The sequence below is a fragment of the Oncorhynchus clarkii genome, chromosome 21 (genome assembly GCF_045791955.1).
Source record: "Oncorhynchus clarkii lewisi isolate Uvic-CL-2024 chromosome 21, UVic_Ocla_1.0, whole genome shotgun sequence".
In the NCBI taxonomy this organism is placed as follows: domain Eukaryota; kingdom Metazoa; phylum Chordata; class Actinopteri; order Salmoniformes; family Salmonidae; genus Oncorhynchus; species Oncorhynchus clarkii.
In genome coordinates, this window is record NC_092167.1 from 599,456 (window position 1) to 619,616 (window position 20,161).

Below are 20,161 nucleotides of genomic sequence, written 5' to 3' on the forward strand. Positions count from 1 at the left end.
CTCTGAAGAACTATTCAGAATTACTGAGACAACCCCAGGCTCTGAAGATCACCTTCTAGTCAGAATTACTGAGACAACCCCAGGCTCTGAAGATCACCTATTCAGAATTACTGAGACCACCCCAGGCTCTGAAGAACTATTCAGAATTACTGAGAGAACCCCAGGCTCTGAAGAACTATTCAGAATTACTGAGACAACCCCAGGCTCTGAAGAACTATTCAGAATTACTGAGACCACCCGGGCTCTGAAGAACTATTCAGAATTACTGAGACAACCCCAGGCTCTGAAGATCACCTATTCAGAATTACTGAGACCACCCGGGCTCTGAAGAACCATTCAGAATTACTGAGACCACCCGGGCTCTGAAAAACTATTCAGAATTACTGAGACAACCCCAGGCTCTGAAGAACTATTCAGAATTACTGAGACAACCCCAGGCTCTGAAGATCACCTTCTAGTCAGAATTACTGAGACAACCCCAGGCTCTGAAGATCACCTTCTAGTCAGAATTACTGAGACCACCTGGGCTCTGAAGATCACCTATTCAGAATTACTGAGACCACCCCAGGCTCTGAGGAAGACCTTCTATTCAGTATTACTGAGACAACCCCAGGCTCTGAAGAACACCTTCTAGTCAGAATTACTGAGACCACCCCAGGCTCTGAGGAAGACCTTCTATTCAAGTATATGCAGTCATGCCCATGTAGTAAGCACCTCATCGACCTACCAGCCCCAACCTACCTACCCAGCCTGACCCTAGATCAGTCTTTCAACACAGACACAGTCCTCTCTGATGAGGACATTATAATATCCACAGTCCTTCACAGACACAGTCCTCTCTGATGAGGACATTATAATATCCACAGTCCTTCAACACAGACACAGTCCTCTCTGATGAGGACATTATAATATCCACAGTCCTTCATCACAGACACAGTCCTCTCTGATGAGGACATTATAATATCCACTGTCCTTCAACACAGACACAGTCCTCTCTGATGAGGACATTATAATATCCACTGTCCTTCAACACAGACACAGTCCTCTCTGATGAGGACATTATAATATCCACAGTCCTTCAACACAGACAGTCCTCTCTGACAAGGACATTATAATATCCACAGTCCTTCATCACAGACACAGTCCTCTCTGATGAGGACATTATAATATCCACAGTCCTTCAACACAGACACAGTCCTCTCTGACGAGGACATTATAATATCCACAGTCCTTTATCACAGACACAGTCCTCTCTGATGAGGACATTATAATATCCACAGTCCTTCATCACAGACACAGTCCTCTCTGATGAGGACATTATAATATCCACAGTCCTTCAACACAGACACAGTCCTCTCTGATGAGGACATTATAATATCCACAGTCCTTCAACACAGACACAGTCCTCTCTGATGAGGACATTATAATATCCACAGTCCTTCAACACAGACACAGTCCTCTCTGATGAGGACATTATAATATCCACAGTCCTTCATCACAGACACAGTCCTCTCTGATGAGGACATCATCACAAAGCCACTTCACCTCAGCTCTACTCTGCCTCAGCACATTTAGTTTCTAATCATCCATTAATCTGATAGAACAAAACAAAGTAGACATTTTTGCTCCAAAATCCTCTTTACATCCATTGTCAAATAAAAAGCACCATTGTTTTGCAGTGAAGATATATATTTCACAGCAGCTGTACCAAGGAATAGCACCTAATAACTTATTATGTTGACATCTCATAATTTGATAGATGCCCTTCTCTCCCCTCCCCTTCTCCCCTCCTCTCCCCTCTTTTCTCCCCTCCTCTCCCTCTTCTCTCCCCTCCCCTCCTCTCCTCTCTTCTATCCCCTCCCCTCCTCTCCCTCTCCCTCTCCCCTCCCCTCCCCTCCCCTCCCCTCCTCTCCCCTCCCCTCCTCTCCCTCTTCTCTCCCCTCCCCTTCTCCCATCCCCTCCCCTCCTCTCCCCTCCTCTCTTCTATCCCCTCCCCTCCCCTCCTCTCCCCTCCCCTTCTCCCATCCCCTCCCCTCCTCTCCCCTCCTCCTCTCTGTCAGAGCACATTATTCCGTGTATCACTCCCTTGTTTCTGGTACAGGTGAAAACAAGACAAACCTGCACTAATTTTCCCCCTCGTTCTAGTTCAGTTGTTTAAGGAATGTCAAGAGAATTACAGGCATAGTCTGTCAGGTAAACGAATGCTTCCACACCGCGGTCCAACCTCTCACTTTAACTCTTAACAGTCTTAAAACAGCCACTTTCCATCCTCGCATTTATTTGACCAAAACCTCATCTCAGATACTATGATCTTAGCTTATATAAAATAAAAAAACACCTTTCTCACAGCTATTTAATGTCACTATATCAATCGGATAAGGTAGAGAAGCAGAGCCTAAATATCTTCAGACTGTCTGATATGAGTTAGTTATGTTATGTAGTTATGTATTACGCCATGTGTTCATCGTGGCCAGCCACCCATTCTGTTATTCTACACTATCGTGCCCAGGTTATCAGTCTCTGCTTGGGCCAGATTGTGTGAACGGTAGCCACCTGCTCCATCATAGCACACAGTCCTGAGACTAAACACCTAAAAGATATGAGTTAGTTATCGCCATGTGTTCATCGTGGCCAGCCACCCATTCTGTTATTCTACACTATCATGCCCAGGTTATGAGTCTCTGCTTGGGCCAGATTTGTGTGAACGGTAGCCACCTGCTCCATCATAGCACACAGTCCTGAGACTAAACACCTAAAAGATATGAGTTAGTTATCGCCATGTGTTCATCGTGGCCAGCCACCCATTCTGTTATTCTACACTATCATGCCCAGGTTATGAGTCTCTGCTTGGGCCAGATTTGTGTGAACGGTAGCCACCTGCTCCATCATAGCACACAGTCCTGAGACTAAACACCTAAAAGATATGAGTTAGTTATCGCCATGTGTTCATCGTGGCCAGCCACCCATTCTGTTATTCTACACTATCGTGCCCAGGTTATGAGTCTCTGCTTGGGCCAGATTGTGTGAACGGTAGCCACCTGCTCCATCATAGCACACAGTCCTGAGACTAAACACCTAAAAGATATGAGTTAGTTATCGCCATGTGTTCATCGTGGCCAGCCACCCATTCTGTTATTCTACACTATCATGCCCAGGTTATGAGTCTCTGCTTGGGCCAGATTGTGTGAACGGTAGCCACCTGCTCCATCATAGCACACAGTCCTGAGACTAAACACCTAAAAGCATTGTTCCCTTCATGATGACCACTTTCATGTTTATCTCTTGTTTATATTGAAATAAAAGCTGCTACAGAGCTACTAAACAATGACGCGGTGAATTAATAACGCTGAATAAACCCCTCTGTCTAAAAAAAACACACTGTTGAGTACTGTGACTGGTACTGTCCGTCTGTCTAAAAAACCACACTGTTGAGTACTGTGACTGGTACTGTTCAGGCTTCCCCGGTTGTTTTTCTCTCTCTCGGAGACACAATCATCTCTCCATTTAAAAAAAACAAACCAAAACCAGTAAGAAGAGATATCCTAGATTAGACAACGAACTAGCTGTCGTTTACAGTTTCTTCAACTGACTAGTTTTGGCAACACTGTCCTCTGTTGGATGTTCCCGTTAGCGTCCGTCATTTGTGCCAGGTTAGTCCTTATCTTGGAGGTGGAGCCCGAGGTGGGAGGTAATTTGGAGATTGATGTGATAGCGCCAGAGCCCCCGTCTGTGATACGCTTCACCGCTGTTTTGTCCCCCGTGGGAGGTTTGGGCAAGCGCCTCCTGAGCCAGGGGTGTCTGAGGGCCTGGCTGGGGGACATGCGCACGGCAGGGTCCCACTCCAGACACTGCTTGATGAAGTCCAGGAACAGGGGGTCGTCGCAGCCCTTCAAGGCCGTCACCCACTCCTTGCTCCCCGGGGGTCCCCTCAGTTTGCCCCGGCGGGAGCGCCCCCCGTTCAGCACCACCGAGCCGTCCGGCAGGGTCGTCACCGCGCAGTACCGGGGGTAACCCTTGGAGCTCACAAAGTTCTTGGCTCTCTTGGAAGAGTCCAGAAGTTTCTGCGAGGGCATGCCCAGCAGCTCGATGACGCATGCCAGTTGGTCCCCTTCATCTTCGCCCGGCAGAAGAGGGTACCCAGTGAGCAACTCCGCTAAGATGCAGCCCAGGCTCCACATGTCAATAGGCATCCCATAGCGTGACCCCAGGATGACCTCGGGAGCTCTGTAAAAACGAGACTGGATGTAGGTGTAAACCCGCTGGTGCTCGTAGCAGCTGGAGCCAAAGTCGATGACCTTGATCCCGCTGCGTCCCTGCTGCTTCAGGAGAATGTTCTCTGGCTTCAGGTCACAGTGGATGATACGGTTCTTGTGCAGCGAGTCCAGACACTGCAGGATAGAGTGGGCGAACTTCCTGACGAGCGGCAAGCTGAAGCCCTGGAACTTGTTCTTCTTGATGAGCTCGTAGAGGTTCATGCTGAGGAGTTCAAAGGTCATGCAGATGTGGTTACGGAATGTGAAGTTCTCCAGCATGTGGATCACGTTCATGGTGGAGTCTTTGTCCTGCTTCCTCAGGTGCTCCAGGATCCGGATCTCCTCGGCCGCCTGGCGGTGGAACCTCTTCTCATTCCTCACCATCTTCAGCGCCACGTGGCAGTGGGCCTTGTGGTCGTAGGCCTTCACCACCTGACCGAAACTGCCCTTGCCAATCACCTTGAGGACCTCGTAGCGGTAGGAGACGTGGTCGTGGGGCACCTGGACGTAGGAGCCCTGATCGTCGTCGTAGCCTCCGTTGTTGGACCCCCCGATCACCCCCGGCCTCTTCTTGGCGTTGGGTCCAGCAAAATACACCTCTGGGTAACTGAAGATCTCGTGGTGCTCGAAGGCCGTAAGCTTGGGCATGAACTGCTTCATGGCCTGCTCCGGGGTCAGGGTGGCCGGCTGGGGCTTGCTGTCGGTGGACTTGAGGGAGGCTGAGCTGCCCTGCCGACACTGGGCCGTGGTGACGTCGGGCTGCTGTCGGTCAGGCAGCGGTAGACCTGCCCGGCCCACAGAGGTCAACCCATTGGGCTGGGCAGTCAACACTGTCCGTTTGTTGCTGTTCTCCTCAAACAGCTGTTGGACGTGGATCTGTTGGTGGTTCCCCGCGTGCATGTGGTCACTCATGGTGTGCTTATTGCCTCCAACCTGGAAGAGATCAGAGGGACAGAACAAGACATTAGAATCAGCAGCAGCATCAACAGGAAAAGACCCAACTGAAAACAACGGACAGAAACAGTTGATATGTCCTTTGAACCCTGCACCCAAATACTTTGAGGAACTAGTGAGTCGAGCAAACCAATTCTGGATTCTAAAAGATACAGATATAGAATATTCTAGATATAATCCAGCTACCACTGACAGGAACACCTGGTCTTAGATGAGTTTCTAGATATAATCCAGCTACCACTGACAGGAACACCTGGTCTAGGTTTTAGGTGTGTTTCTAGATATAATCCAACTACCACTGACAGGAACACCTGGTCTAGGTCTTAGGTGTGTTTCTAGATATAATCCAACTACCACTGACAGGAACACCTGGTCTAGGTTTTAGGTGTGTTTCTAGATATAATCCAACTACCACTGACAGGAACACCTGGTCTAGGTTTTAGGTGTGTTTCTAGATATAATCCAGCTACCACTGACAGGAACACCTGGTCTAGGTTTTAGGTGTGTTTCTAGATATAATCCAACTACCACTGACAGGAACACCTGGTTTTAGATGTGTTTCTAGATATAATCCAACTACCACTGACAGGAACACCTGGTCTAGTTTTTTGGTGTGTTTCTAGATATAATCCAACTACCACTGACAGGAACACCTGGTCTAGGTTTTAGGTGTGTTTCTAGATATAATCCAACTACCACTGACAGGATAACCTGGTCTAGGTTTTAGGTGTGTTTCTAGATATAATCCAACTACCACTGACAGGAACACCTGGTCTAGGTTTTAGGTGTGTTTCTAGATATAATCCAACTACCACTGACAGGAACACCTGGTCTAGGTTTTAGGTGTGTTTCTAGATATAATCCAACTACCACTGACAGGAACACCTGGTTTTAGGTGTGTTTCTAGATATAATCCAACTACCACTGACAGGAACACCTGGTTTTAGGTGTGTTTCTAGATATAATCCAACTACCGCTGACAGGAACACCTGGTCTAGGTTTTAGGTGTGTTTCTAGATATAATCCAACTACCACTGACAGGAACACCTGGTTTTAGATGTGTTTCTAGATATAACCCAACTACCACTGACAGGAACACCTGGTTTTAGGTGTGTTTCTAGATATAATCCAACTACCGCTGACAGGAACACCTGGTCTAGGTTTTAGGTGTGTTTCTAGATATAATCCAACTACCACTGACAGGAACACCTGGTTTTAGGTGTGTTTCTAGATATAATCCAACTACCGCTGACAGGAACACCTGGTCTAGGTTTTAGGTGTGTTTCTAGATATAATCCAACTACCACTGACAGGAACACCTGGTTTTAGATGTGTTTCTAGATATAATCCAACTACCACTGACAGGAACACCTGGTCTTAGATGTGTTTCTAGATATAATCCAACTACCACTGACAGGAACACCTGGTTTTAGATGTGTTTCTAGATATAATCCAGCTACCACTGACAGGAACACCTGGTCTAGGTTTTAGATGTGTTTCTAGATATAATCCAGCTACCACTGACAGGAACACCTGGTTTTAGATGCGTTTCTAGATATAATCCAACTACCACTGACAGGAACACCTGGTTTTAGATGTGTTTCTAGATATAATCCAACTACCACTGACAGGAACACCTGGTCTAGGTTTTAGGTGTGTTTCTAGATATAATCCAGCTACCACTGACAGGAACACCTGGTCTAGGTTTTAGGTGTGTTTCTAGATATAATCCAGCTACCACTGACAGGAACACCTGGTTTTAGGTGTGTTTCTAGATATAATCCAACTACCACTGACAGGAACACCTGGTTTTAGATGTGTTTCTAGATATAATCCAACTACCACTGACAGGAACACCTGGTTTTAGATGTGTTTCTAGATATAATCCAACTACCACTGACAGGAACACCTGGTTTTAGATGTGTTTCTAGATATAATCCAACTACCACTGACAGGAACACCTGGTTTTAGATGTGTTTCTAGATATAATCCAACTACCACTGACAGGAACACCTGGTCTAGGTTTTAGGTGTGTTTCTAGATATAATCCAGCTACCACTGACAGGAACACCTGGTCTAGGTTTTAGGTGTGTTTCTAGATATAACCCAGCTACCACTGACAGGAACACCTGGTCTAGATTTTAGGTGTGTTTCTAGATATAATCCAGCTACCACTGACAGGAACACCTGGTTTTAGGTGCGTTTCTAGATATAATCCAACTACCACTGACAGGAACACCTGGTCTAGGTTTTAGGTGTGTTTCTAGATATAATCCAGCTACCACTGACAGGAACACCTGGTCTAGGTTTTAGGTGTGTTTCTAGATATAACCCAGCTACCACTGACAGGAACACCTGGTCTAGGTTTTAGGTGTGTTTCTAGATATAACCCAGCTACCACTGACAGGAACACCTGGTCTAGGTTTTAGATGTGTTTCTAGATATAATCCAGCTACCACTGACAGGAACACCTGGTTTTAGGTGTGTTTCTAGATATAACCCAGCTACCACTGACAGGAACACCTGGTCTAGGTTTTAGGTGTGTTTCTAGATATAATCCAGCTACCACTGACAGGAACACCTGGTCTAGGTTTTAGGTGTGTTTCTAGATATAATCCAACTACCACTGACACGAACAGGTCTTAGCTTGTGTAGGTCTTAGCGTGTGTAGGTCTTAGCTTGTGTAGGTCTTAGCTTGTGTAGGTCTTAGCTTGTGTAGGTCTTAGCGTGTGTAGGTCTTAGCTTGTGTAGGTCTTAGCTGGTTTAGATATTAGCTTGTCTAGGTCTTAGCTTGTCTAGGTATTAGCTTGTGTAGGTCTTAGCTTGTCTTAGCTTGAGTAGGTCTTAGCTTGTCTAGGTCTTAGCTTATGTAGGTCTTAGCTTGTCTATGTCTTGGCTTGTCTAGGTCTTAGCTTGTGTAGGTCTTAGCTGGTCTAGGTATTAGCTTGTCTAGGTCTTAGCTTGTGTAGGTCTTAGCTTGTCTAGGTCTTAGCTTGTCTAGGTCTTAGCTTGTGTAGGTCTTAGCTGGTCTAGGTATTAGCTGGTCTAGGTATTAGCTTGTCTAGGTCTTAGCTTGTCTAGGTCTTAGCTTGTCTAGGTCTTAGCTTGTCTAGGTCTTAGCTTGTCTTAGCTTGCCTAGGTCTTAGCTTGTGTAGGTCTTAGCTTGTGTAGGTCTTTGATTGTGTAGGTCTTAGCTTGTGTAGGTCTTAGCTTGTCTAGGTCTTAGCTTGTGTAGGTCTTAGCTTGTGTAGGTCTTAGCTTGTGTAGGTCTTAGCTTGTGTAGGTCTTAGCTTGTCTTAGATATTAGCTTGTCTAGGTCTTAGCTTGTCTAGGTATTAGCTTGTGTAGGTCTTAGCTTGTCTTAGCTTGAGTAGGTCTTAGCTTGTCTAGGTCTTAGCTTATGTAGGTCTTAGCTTGTCTATGTCTTGGCTTGTCTAGGTCTTAGCTTGTGTAGGTCTTAGCTGGTCTAGGTATTAGCTTGTCTAGGTCTTAGCTTGTGTAGGTCTTAGCTTGTCTAGGTCTTAGCTTGTCTAGGTCTTAGCTTGTGTAGGTCTTAGCTGGTCTAGGTATTAGCTGGTCTAGGTATTAGCTTGTCTAGGTCTTAGCTTGTCTAGGTCTTAGCTTGTCTAGGTCTTAGCTTGTCTAGGTCTTAGCTTGTCTTAGCTTGCCTAGGTCTTAGCTTGTGTAGGTCTTAGCTTGTGTAGGTCTTTGATTGTGTAGGTCTTAGCTTGTGTAGGTCTTAGCTTGTCTAGGTCTTAGCTTGTGTAGGTCTTAGCTTGTGTAGGTCTTAGCTTGTGTAGGTATTAGCTTGTCTAGGTCTTAGCTTGTGGTTTATAAAGACGTTACAGCATCTACATGACAGTGGTGTTGTATCTATAGCAGACTAAAGCTTTATCTAGCTCGCCGTACTGATCTGCAGGATAAGGCTCTTAGCAGGGAGTAGTGTGTGTGTGTGTGTGTGTGTGTGTGTGTGTGTGTGTGTGTGTGTGTGTGTGTGTGTGTGTGTGTGTGTGTGTGTGTGTGTGTGTGTGTGTGTGTGTGTGTGTGTGAAGGATCTTTAGCAGGGAGTAGTGTGTGTGTGTGTCTGGTTCTAAAGAACGCAATCACACACGTTCCTTAGATTACACAACCAGGAAGAAGGAAGCTGTAAGTAGAGTTGTGTTACTGGACTAGTCCAGCTGATAAAGGAACCAGGAAGAAGGAAGCTGTAGGGAGAGTTGTTACTATACTAGTCCAGCTGATAAAGGAACCAGGAAGAAGGAAGCTGTAGGGAGAGTTGTGTTACTATACTAGTCCAGCTGATAAAGGAACCAGGAAGAAGGAAGCTGTAGGGAGAGTTGTGTTACTATACTAGTCCAGCTGATAAAGGAACCAGGAAGAAGGAAGCTGTAGGGAGAGTTGTTACTATACTAGTCCAGCTGATTAAGGAACCAGGAAGCTGTAGGTAGAGTTGTGTTACTATACTAGTCCAGCTGATTAAGGAACCAGGAAGCTGTAGGGAGAGTTGTGTTACTACACTAGTCCAGCTGATTAAGGAACCAGGAAGCTGTAGGGAGAGTTGTGTTACTATACCAGTCCAGCTGATAAAGGAATGGGGGAGGAGACAACAGAAGACAAAGAGGGACTCTCTCTCTCTCCCCGTCCTACTCTGCTCTGGACCAAATCAACAGAGAAGACAGCGCTTGACAAGTGTGTGTGTGTGTGTGTGTGTGTGTGTGTGTGTGTGTGTGTGTGCGTGAGCTGCAGGAGGATTGTGAAATAGGACACAATGATGAACAATCTGGATTTCCAGACTCAACAGGATTCAAGAGATCAGCTGCCATGGGGACGCGGCTCTTAGTTAGTGATCACCTCCTCAGTTAGAAGTACTGCCTGCTGCTCACTGCCAGGCCCTATACCCTCCCTTACTCTGCATAACATAACTTACCAGCCCTATACCCTCCCTTACTCTGCATAACATAACTGACCAGCCCTATACCCTCCCTTACTCTGCATAACATAACTGACCAGCCCAGCCCTATACTCTACATAACATAACTGACCAGCCCAGCCCTATACCCTCCCTTACTCTGCATAACATAACTGACCAGCCCAGCCCTATACCCTCCCTTACTCTGCATAACATAACTGACCAGTCCAGCCCAATACCTGGGCTAATGCATATCTGATGACCTCATAGACCGTAATACAACCCTGCCTCATCCAACTGGTCTGTTTTGCTCTTCCTCTCTCTCTCTCTCTCTCTCTCTCTCTTTCTCTCCCTTTCTCTCCTCTCTCTCTCCCCTTCTCCCCCCTCTCTCTCCTCTCCACCCCCTCCCTCTCCTCTATCTTCCTCTCTCTCTCTCTCTCTCTCTCTCTCGTCTCCCTCCTCTCTCTTTCTCCCGCTCTCTCTCTCCCCTTCTCTCTCCTCTCTCTCTCTCCCCTTCTCCTCTCTCTCTTCTCTTTTTTTTCTCCCTTTCCTCTCCTCTCTCTCTCCTTCCCTCTCCTCTATCTTTCTCCCTCTCTCTCTCTCTCCTTTCCTCTCCTCTCTACCCCCCTCCCTCTCCTCTATCTTTCTCCCTCTCTCTGTCTCTCTGCATTGTGTGAATGAATAATGACATGTTCTATGTTCCATAAGGAAGAGGGCCTCCGTCTCTCCCCCGGCCGAGCGCTACGTGATTCTGTCAGCAGCCAAGTGGGAGATAATAGACAACGTGGTCAGCTCACTATCAGGTCAGACTAGTCACTAGACTCACTACCAGGTCAGACTAGTCACTAGACTCACTACCAGGTCAGACTAGTCACTAGACTCACTACCAGGTCAGACTTGTCACTAGAATCTCACTACCAGGTCAGACTAGTCACTAGACTCACTACCAGGTCAGACTAGTCACTAGAAACTCACTACCAGGTCAGACTAGTCACTAGACTCACTACCAGGTCAGACTAGTCACTAGAAACTCACTACCAGGTCAGACTAGTCACTAGAAACTCACTACCAGGTCAGACTAGTCACTAGACTCACTACCAGGTCAGACTAGTCACTAGAAACTCACTACCAGGTCAGACTAGTCACTAGACTCACTACCAGGTCAGACTAGTCACTAGACTCACTACCAGGTCAGACTAGTCACTAGAAACTAACTACCAGGTCAGACTAGTCACTAGAAATCACTACCAGGTCAGACTAGTCACTAGAAACTCACTACCAGGTCAGACTAGTCACTAGACTCACTACCAGGTCAGACTAGTCACTAGACTCACTACCAGGTCAGACTAGTCACTAGACTCACTACCAGGTCAGACTAGTCACTAGACTCACTACCAGGTCAGACTAGTCACTAGAAACTTCCTAGTAAAATCCATAGAGAATGACATGTACAATATGCCCCTGCATTCAGAATGTGTAGAGAGAAGTTTCAGGTTGTTTTGGGGGAAATGTTCTTTCATGCTAACTTCAATACTCTGTGTATATCTAGCTCCTTCTCTCCTTTAAATGTTTAGCGTGAACGCTATTAGTGGACTTCCTGTGTTCCTGAGCTGCCTCCCCACCAGACCCTTCCCTAGGCGATAAGGTGATTACCTCCTCGCTCGGCAGACATCTTGTTTTCTCTGCAACATCCTGTTGCTTCGTTCAGGCAGGGGATTGTCTGTTCCCCCTGTCCTGCTGCTTCCACACACACACACACACACACACACACACACACACACACACACACACACACACACACACACACACACACACACACACACACACACACACACACGACCTTTCAGACCCTGAATTTGCATGGTTAGAGTCCTTCTTCTCTCCCTCCAGAAACCATTACTGTCCTGTCTGTAGACTAGAGTCTGTCTCCACAAACCATCACTGTCCTGTCTGTAGACTAGAGTCTGTCTCCACAAACCATTACTGTCCTGTCTATAGACTAGACAAACCATTACTGTCCTGTCTGTAGACTAGAGTCTGTCTCCACAAACCATTACTGTCCTGTCTATAGACTAGACAAACCATTACTGTCCTGTCTGTAGACTAGCGTCTGTCTCCACAAACCATTACTGTCCTGTCTATAGACTAGACAAACCATTACTGTCCTGTCTGTAGACTAGAGTCTGTCTCCACAAACCATTACTGTCCGGTCTATAGACTAGACAAACCATTACTGTCCTGTCTATAGACTAGACAAACCATTACTGTCCTGTCTGTAGACTAGACAAACCATTACTGTCCTGTCTGTAGACTAGAGTCTGTCTCCACAAACCATTACTGTCCTGTCTGTAGATTAGACAAACCATCACTGTCCTGTCTGTAGACTAGACAAACCATTACAGTCTTGTCTGTAGACCAGAGTCTGTCTCCATACAGCAGGTGTTCCCTACATTACACTGTAATCAGCTGGTAGAACTGGTTTATTACTCTGTCTGCACTCCAACCCGATGGTCATTTCACTTCTAAACGTCCTCTATTCGCCTGGGGAGGTGTCCCAAATGTCACCCTATTCCCTACATAGTGCACCACTGTCGTGTGTATACTTTATAGTGCGCTATAAAGGGCATAGGGTGCCACTTCAGACGCACCTAGAGGTCACTGTGTGATAATTCATCACAACGTATCAGAGGACAGTACTAGAGACTGGTCTCCTAGAGGTCACTGTGTGATAATTCATCACAACGTATCAGAGGACAGTACTAGAGACTGGTCTCCTAGAGGTCACTGTGTGATAATTCATCACAACGTATCAGAGGACAGTAATAGAGACTGGTCTCCTAGAGGTCACTGTGTGATAATTCATCACAACGTATCAGAGGTCAGTAATAGAGACTGGTCTCCTAGAGGTCACTGTGTGATAATTCATCACAACGTATCAGAGGACAGTACTAGAGACTGGTCTCCTAGAGGTCACTGTGTGATAATTCATCACAACGTATCAGAGGACAGTACTAGAGACTGGTCTCCTAGAGGTCACTGTGTGATAATTCATCACAACGTATCAGAGGACAGTAATAGAGACTGGTCTCCTAGAGGTCATTGTGTGATAATTCATCACAACGTATCAGAGGACAGTACTAGAGACTGGTCTCCTAGAGGTCACTGTGTGATAATTCATCACAACGTATCAGAGGACAGTAATAGAGACTGGTCTCCTAGAGGTCATTGTGTGATAATTCATCACAACGTATCAGAGGACAGTACTAGAGACTGGTCTCCTAGAGGTCACTGTGTGATAATTCATCACAACGTATCAGAGGTCAGTAATAGAGACTGGTCTCCTAGAGGTGTTGACTGTCCAGTTCCAGGGGAATGACTGTTCCCTTAACCCAGAGGACTAGTACCAGCTCTGTCCTGTCTCTGTTCCAGGGGACTGACTGTCCCCTTAACCCAGAGGACTAGTACCAGCTCTGTCCTGTCTCTGTTCCAGGGGACTGACTGTCCCCTTAACCCAGAGGACTGGTACCATCAGTACTAGAGTCTGGTCTTAACCCAGAGGACTGGTACCATCAGTACTAGAGACTGGTCTTAACCCAGAGGACTGGTACCATCAGTACTAGAGACTGGTCTCCTAGAGGTGTTGTATTGTGAGGGAAGAACAAGCGTTCTGCTACTTGGCTTTCATTTAACAGACCCTGGTGGATTTGCTTGTTGTTCGGACCAGATGGCAGATCCCTGGATAGAGAGAGGACAGTGTAGCACAAACAGCCTGCTAGCTCCTACTAACTGTACTGTAGCTATGATACCAATACACACTGTGGCAGGGAATGACTTTTAACGAAACACATCGGCTTGTTGTACGTCTGTCTGTCTCTTTCTAACTTTGACCCGTGCCCTGGAACAGAGACAGGACAGAGCTGGTACTAGTCCTCTGGGTTAAGGGGACAGTCAGTCCCCTGGAACAGAGACAGGACAGAGCTGGTACTAGTCCTCTGGGTTAAGGGGACAGTCAGTCCCCTGGAACAGAGACAGGACAGAGCTGGTAGCAGTCCTCTGTGTTAAGGGGACAGTCAGTCCCCTGGAACAGAGACAGGACAGAGCTGGTACCAGTCCTCTGGGTTAAGGGGACAGTCAGTCCCCTGGAACAGAGACTGGACAGAGCTGGTACTAGTCCCCTGGGTTAAGGGGACAGTTAGTCCCCTGGAACAGAGACAGGACAGAGCTGGTACCAGTCCTCTGGGTTAAGGGGACAGTCAGTCCCCTGGAGCAGAGACAGGACAGAGCTGGTACCAGTCCTCTGGGTTAAGGGGATAGTCAGTCCCCTGGAACAGAGACAGGACAGAGCTGGTAGCAGTCCTCTGTGTTAAGGGGACAGTCAGTCCCCTGGAACAGAGACAGGACAGAGCTGGTACCAGTCCTCTGGGTTAAGGGGACAGTCAGTCCCCTGGAACAGAGACTGGACAGAGCTGGTACTAGTCCCCTGGGTTAAGGGGACAGTTAGTCCCCTGGAACAGAGACAGGACAGAGCTGGTACCAGTCCTCTGGGTTAAGGGGACAGTCAGTCCCCTGGAGCAGAGACAGGACAGAGCTGGTACCAGTCCTCTGGGTTAAGGGGATAGTCAGTCCCCTGGAACAGAGACAGGACAGAGCTGGTACTAGTCCTCTGGGTTAAGGGGACAGTCAGTCCCCTGGAACAGAGACAGGACAGAGCTGGTACTAGTCCTCTAGGTTAAGGGGAAAGTCAGTCCCCTGGAACAAAGACAGGACAGAGCTGGTAGCAGTCCTCTGTGGTAAAGGGGACAGTCAGTCCCCTGGAACATAGACAGGACAGAGCTGGTACCATTCCTCTGGGTTAAGGGGACAGTCAGTCCCAGCATGTCCTTGATGTAAATGCACAGGCGAACATTGTGTGTCTTTTTAAAGCACCACGGTCATAAACTATAGACCCCTTCTGAAATGTTCAGCATGTCACCCTGTTCCTGATGCCTGTATGTTGTCAGCTGGTCTCTGTACTACAGAACAGGGTTGAGGTGGTTGTCAACTGGTCTCTGTACTACAGAACAGGGTTGAGGTGGTTGTCAGCTGGTCTCTGTACTACAGAACAGGGTTGAGAGGTGGTTGTCAGCTGGTCTCTGTACTACAGAACAGGGTTGAGGTGGTTGTCAGCTGGTCTCTGTACTACAGAACAGGGTTGAGAGGTGGTTGTCAGCTGGTCTCTGTACTACAGAACAGGGTTGAGGTGGTTGTCAGCTGGTCTCTGGACTACAGAACAGGGTCTAGGTGGTTGTCAGCTGGTCTCTGTACTACAGAACAGGGTTGAGAGGTGGTTGTCAGCTGGTCTCTGTACTACAGAACAGGGTTGAGAGGTGGTTGTCAGCTGGTCTCTGTACTACAGAACAGGGTTGAGGTGGTTGTCAGCTGGTCTCTGTACTACAGAACAGGGTTGAGAGGTGGTTGTCAGCTGGTCTCTGTACTACAGAACAGGGTTGAGAGGTGGTTGTCAGCTGGTCTCTGTACTACAGAACAGGGTTGAGGTGGTTGTCAGCTGGTCTCTGTACTACAGAACAGGGTTGAGAGGTGGTTGTCAGCTGGTCTCTGTACTACAGAACAGGGTTGAGAGGTGGTTGTCAGCTGGTCTCTGTACTACAGAACAGGGTTGAGGTGGTTGTCAGCTGGTCTCTGTACTACAGAACAGGGTTGAGAGGTGGTTGTCAGCTGGTCTCTGTACTACAGAACAGGGTTGAGGTGGTTGTCAGCTGGTCTCTGTACTACAGAACAGGGTTGAGGTGGTTGTCAGCTGGTCTCTGTACTACAGAACAGGGTTGAGAGGTGGTTGTCAGCTGGTCTCTGTACTACAGAACAGGGTTGAGAGGTGGGGGAGCTGTATGCTTCCACTATGTCAACTAGAGTTATTCCACTATGTCAACTAGAGTTATTCCACCATGTCAACTAGAGTTATTCCACCATGTCAACTAGGGTTATTCCACCATGTCAACTAGAGTTATTCCACCATGTCAACTAGTTATTCCACCATGTCAACTAGTTATTCCACCATGTCAACTAGCTATTCCACCACGTCAACTAGTTATTCCACCATGTCAACTAGTTATTCCACCATGTCAACTAGAGTTATTCCACCATGTCAACTAGAGCTATTTCACCATGTCAACTAGTTATTCCACCATGTCAACTAGAGTTATTCCACCATGTCAACTAGAGCTATTCCACCATGTCAACTAGTTATTCCACCATGTCAACTAGAGTTATTCCACCATGTCAACTAGTTATTCCACCATGTCAACTAGAGTTATTCCACCATGTCAACTAGTTATTCCACCATGTCAACTAGAGTTATTCCACCATGTTAACTAGAGCTATTCCACCATGTCAACTAGAGTTATTCCACCATGTCAACTATAGTTATTCCACCATGTCAACTAGTTATTCCACCATGTCAACTAGAGTTATTCCACCATGTCAACTAGAGTTATTCCTCCATGTCAACTAGAGTTATTCCACCATGTCAACTAGTTATTCCACCATGCCAACTAGTTATTCCACCATGTCAACTAGAGTTATTCCTCCATGTCAACTAGAGTTATTCCTCCATGTCAACTAGAGTTATTCCACCATGTCAACTAGAGTTATTCCTCCATGTCAACTAGAGTTATTCCACCATGTCAACTAGAGTTATTCCACCATGTCAACTAGAGTTATTCCACCATGTCAATTAGAGTTATTCCAACAAGTCAACTAGAGTTATTTTACCATGTCAACTAGAGTTATTCCACTATGTCAACTAGAGTTGTTCCACCATGTCAACTAGAGTTATTCCACCATGTCAGCTAGAGTTATTCCTCCATGTCAACTAGAGTTATTCCACCATGTCAACTAGAGTTATTCCACCAAGTCAACTAGAGTTATTCCACCATACTTATACAACACTTACTAAAATAGTTATCTACACACAGTCACATCATGTTCAACTAGTGTGTCTGTGAAATGATCAGCCATTTAGTGTTTGTTGCCTCTGAGACAATCTACAGTGTGTGTGTGTGTGTGTGTGTGTGTGTGTGTGTGTGTGTGTGTGTGTGTGTGTGTGTGTGTGTGTGTGTGTGTCTAAATAGCTGTTCTAAATGCTGTCATTTTAACACTTGTCCTGTGTCTTGGTTGGATAACAGGGACATGATGTGGACAGGAATTGGGGGGCAGGTCAGGGAGAGGGTAGAGAGGACGACAGCTGCAGATTACAGGATACCACTGGTCTGTAGCCCAAACCACACACACAAACCACACACACAAACCACACGTGTTCAGTCCCTCCCTGTTTCAGTCCGTTTGGGGCACGATGAACAAGACCCAGCTCTCTGCAGACGGCCGGGGGTACCTCAGTCATTTATCACCCGCCCTCACCACCCCTAGTGTCCCAACTAAGGGAGCGATAATATCTGACTGCAAATATGTCTCAAATAGCTGCCTATTCTCATATAGAGCCGATGGGCTTTGGTCACAGCTAGGGCACTAGATAGGGAATAGGGGGCCGTTTGGGAGGAGGAGAGCTGTGTTTTGCTCCCAGCGTTGTGTTCCACTAAGAGGCCTTGCTTCAACACCTCTCTGTACTGTAGAGGTTCTGGTTCCACAACAGATGTCTTCACCACCTCTCTGTACTGTAGAGGTTCTGGTTCCACAACAGATGTCTTCACCACCTTTCTGTACTGTAGAGGTTCTGGTTCCGGAACAGATGTCTTCACCACCTCTCTGTACTGTAGAGGTTCTGGTTCCGGAACAGATGTCTACACCACCTCTCTGTACTGTAGAGGTTCTGGTTCCACAACAGATGTCTACACCACCTCTCTGTACTGTAGAGGTTCTGGTTCCGGAACAGATGTCTTCGCCACCTCTCTGTACTGTAGAGGTTCTGGTTCCACAACAGATGTCTTCACCACCTCTCTGTACTGTAGAGGTTCTGGTTCCACAACAGACGTCTTCAACACCTCTCTGTACTGTAGAGGTTCTGGTTCCACAACAGATGTCTTCAACACCTCTCTGTACTGTAGAGGTTCTGGTTCCGGAACAGATGTCTACACCACCTCTCTGTACTGTAGAGGTTCTGGTTCCACAACAGATGTCTTCACCACCTCTCTGTACTGTAGAGGTTCTGGTTCCACAACAGATGTCTTCAACACCTCTCTGTACTGTAGAGGTTCTGGTTCCGGAACAGATGTCTTCACCACATCTCTGTACTGTAGAGGTTCTGGTTCCGGAACAGATGTCTACACCACCTCTCTGTACTGTAGAGGTTCTGGTTCCACAACAGATGTCTACACCACCTCTCTGTACTGTAGAGGTTCTGGTTCCACAACAGATGTCTTCACCACCTCTCTGTACTGTAGAGGTTCTGGTTCCACAACAGATGTCTACACCACCTCTCTGTACTGTAGAGGTTCTGGTTCCACAACAGATGTCTACACCACCTCTCTGTACTGTAGAGGTTCTGGTTCCGGAACAGATGTCTACACCACCTCTCTGTACTGTAGAGGTTCTAGTTCCGGAACAGATGTCTACACCACCTCTCTGTACTGTAGAGGTTCTAGTTCCGGAACAGATGTGTTTGTGTCAACACTAATGAGGTTAGTTCAGGTCGGGACAAACAGGAGAAGAAACAGAACAGTCAATAACTGAGTGGACAGAGAGCCAGCAACCTTGACAGCATTAGATGGGCCAATTCTACCACTAATAACACCTGAACATGTGACCTTATTGTGTCTCTGTCCTCCTCCTCCTCTCTGGATAACAATGACTGTCTGGAACACATGGAGCAACTGTTACTGCCAGTGACCTGCCTGGAATGGGCACCGGGACTACTAGAACAGGGGACAGCCCTGACAGGGAGCGTAGCTACTGGAATAGACACCAGGACTACTAGAACAGGGGACAGCCCTGACAGGGAGCGTAGCTACTGGAATAGACACCAGGACTACTAGAACAAAGGACAGGCTTGACAGGGAGCGTAGCTACTGGAATAGACACCAGGACTACTAGAACAAAGGACAGGCCCTGACAGGGAGCGTAGCTACTGGAATAGACACCAGGACTACTAGAACAAAGGACAGGCCCTGACAGGGAGTGTAGCTACTGGAATAGACACCAGGACTACTAGAACAAACGACAGGCTTGACAGGGAGCGTAGCTACTGGAATAGACACCAGGACTACTAGAACAGGAGACAGCCCTGACAGGGAGAGTAGCTACTGGAATAGACACCAGGACTACTAGAACAGGAGACAGCCCTGACAGGGAGCGTAGCTACTGGAATAGACACCAGGACTACTAGAACAGGAGACAGCCCTGACAGGGAGAGTAGCTACTGGAATAGACACCAGGACTACTAGAACAGGAGACAGCCCTGACAGGGAGCGTAGCTACTGGAATAGACACCAGGACTACTAGAACAAAGGACAGGCCTGACAGGAAGTGTAGCTACTGGAATAGACACCAGGACTACTAGAACAGGGGACAGGCTTGACAGGGAGCGTAGCTACTGGAATAGACACCAGGACTACTAGAACAGGGGACAGCCCTGACAGGGAGTGTAGCTACTGGAATAGACACCAGGACTACTAGAACAGGGGACAGCCCTGACAGGGAGTGTAGCTACTGGAATAGACACCAGGACTACTAGAACAGGGGACAGGCCCTGACAGGGAGTGTAGCTACTGGAATAGACACCAGGACTACTAGAACAAACGACAGGCTTGACAGGGAGTGTAGCTACTGGAATGGGCACCAGGACTACTAGAACAAACGACAGGCTTGACAGGGAGTGTAGCTACTGGAATAGACACCAGGACTACTAGAACAAAGGACAGGCCTGACAGGAAGTGTAGCTACTGGAATAGACACCAGGACTACTAGAACAGGGGACAGGCTTGACAGGGAGCGTAGCTACTGGAATAGACACCAGGACTACTAGAACAGGAGACAGCCCTAACAGGGAGCGTAGCTACTGGAATAGACACCAGGACTACTAGAACAGGAGACAGCC

At 47.3% G+C, this 20,161-nt stretch overlaps 1 protein-coding gene across 4 annotated transcripts in view; it reads right to left on the reverse strand.

The window, feature by feature from the left end:
• Positions 1-2,933: 2,933 nt before the first annotated feature.
• Positions 2,934-20,161, reverse strand: part of LOC139379609 (dual specificity tyrosine-phosphorylation-regulated kinase 2) — a 47,343-nt gene continuing 30,115 nt past the window's right edge. For all 4 annotated transcript variants that reach the window (XM_071122406.1, XM_071122404.1, XM_071122403.1 and 1 more), the window contains exon 3: positions 2,934-5,186. In XM_071122406.1, coding sequence (XP_070978507.1) covers positions 3,582-5,165 — 1,584 coding nt within the window. In that variant the 5' untranslated portion in view covers positions 5,166-5,186 and the 3' untranslated portion in view covers positions 2,934-3,581. The remainder of the gene's footprint in view (positions 5,187-20,161) is intronic.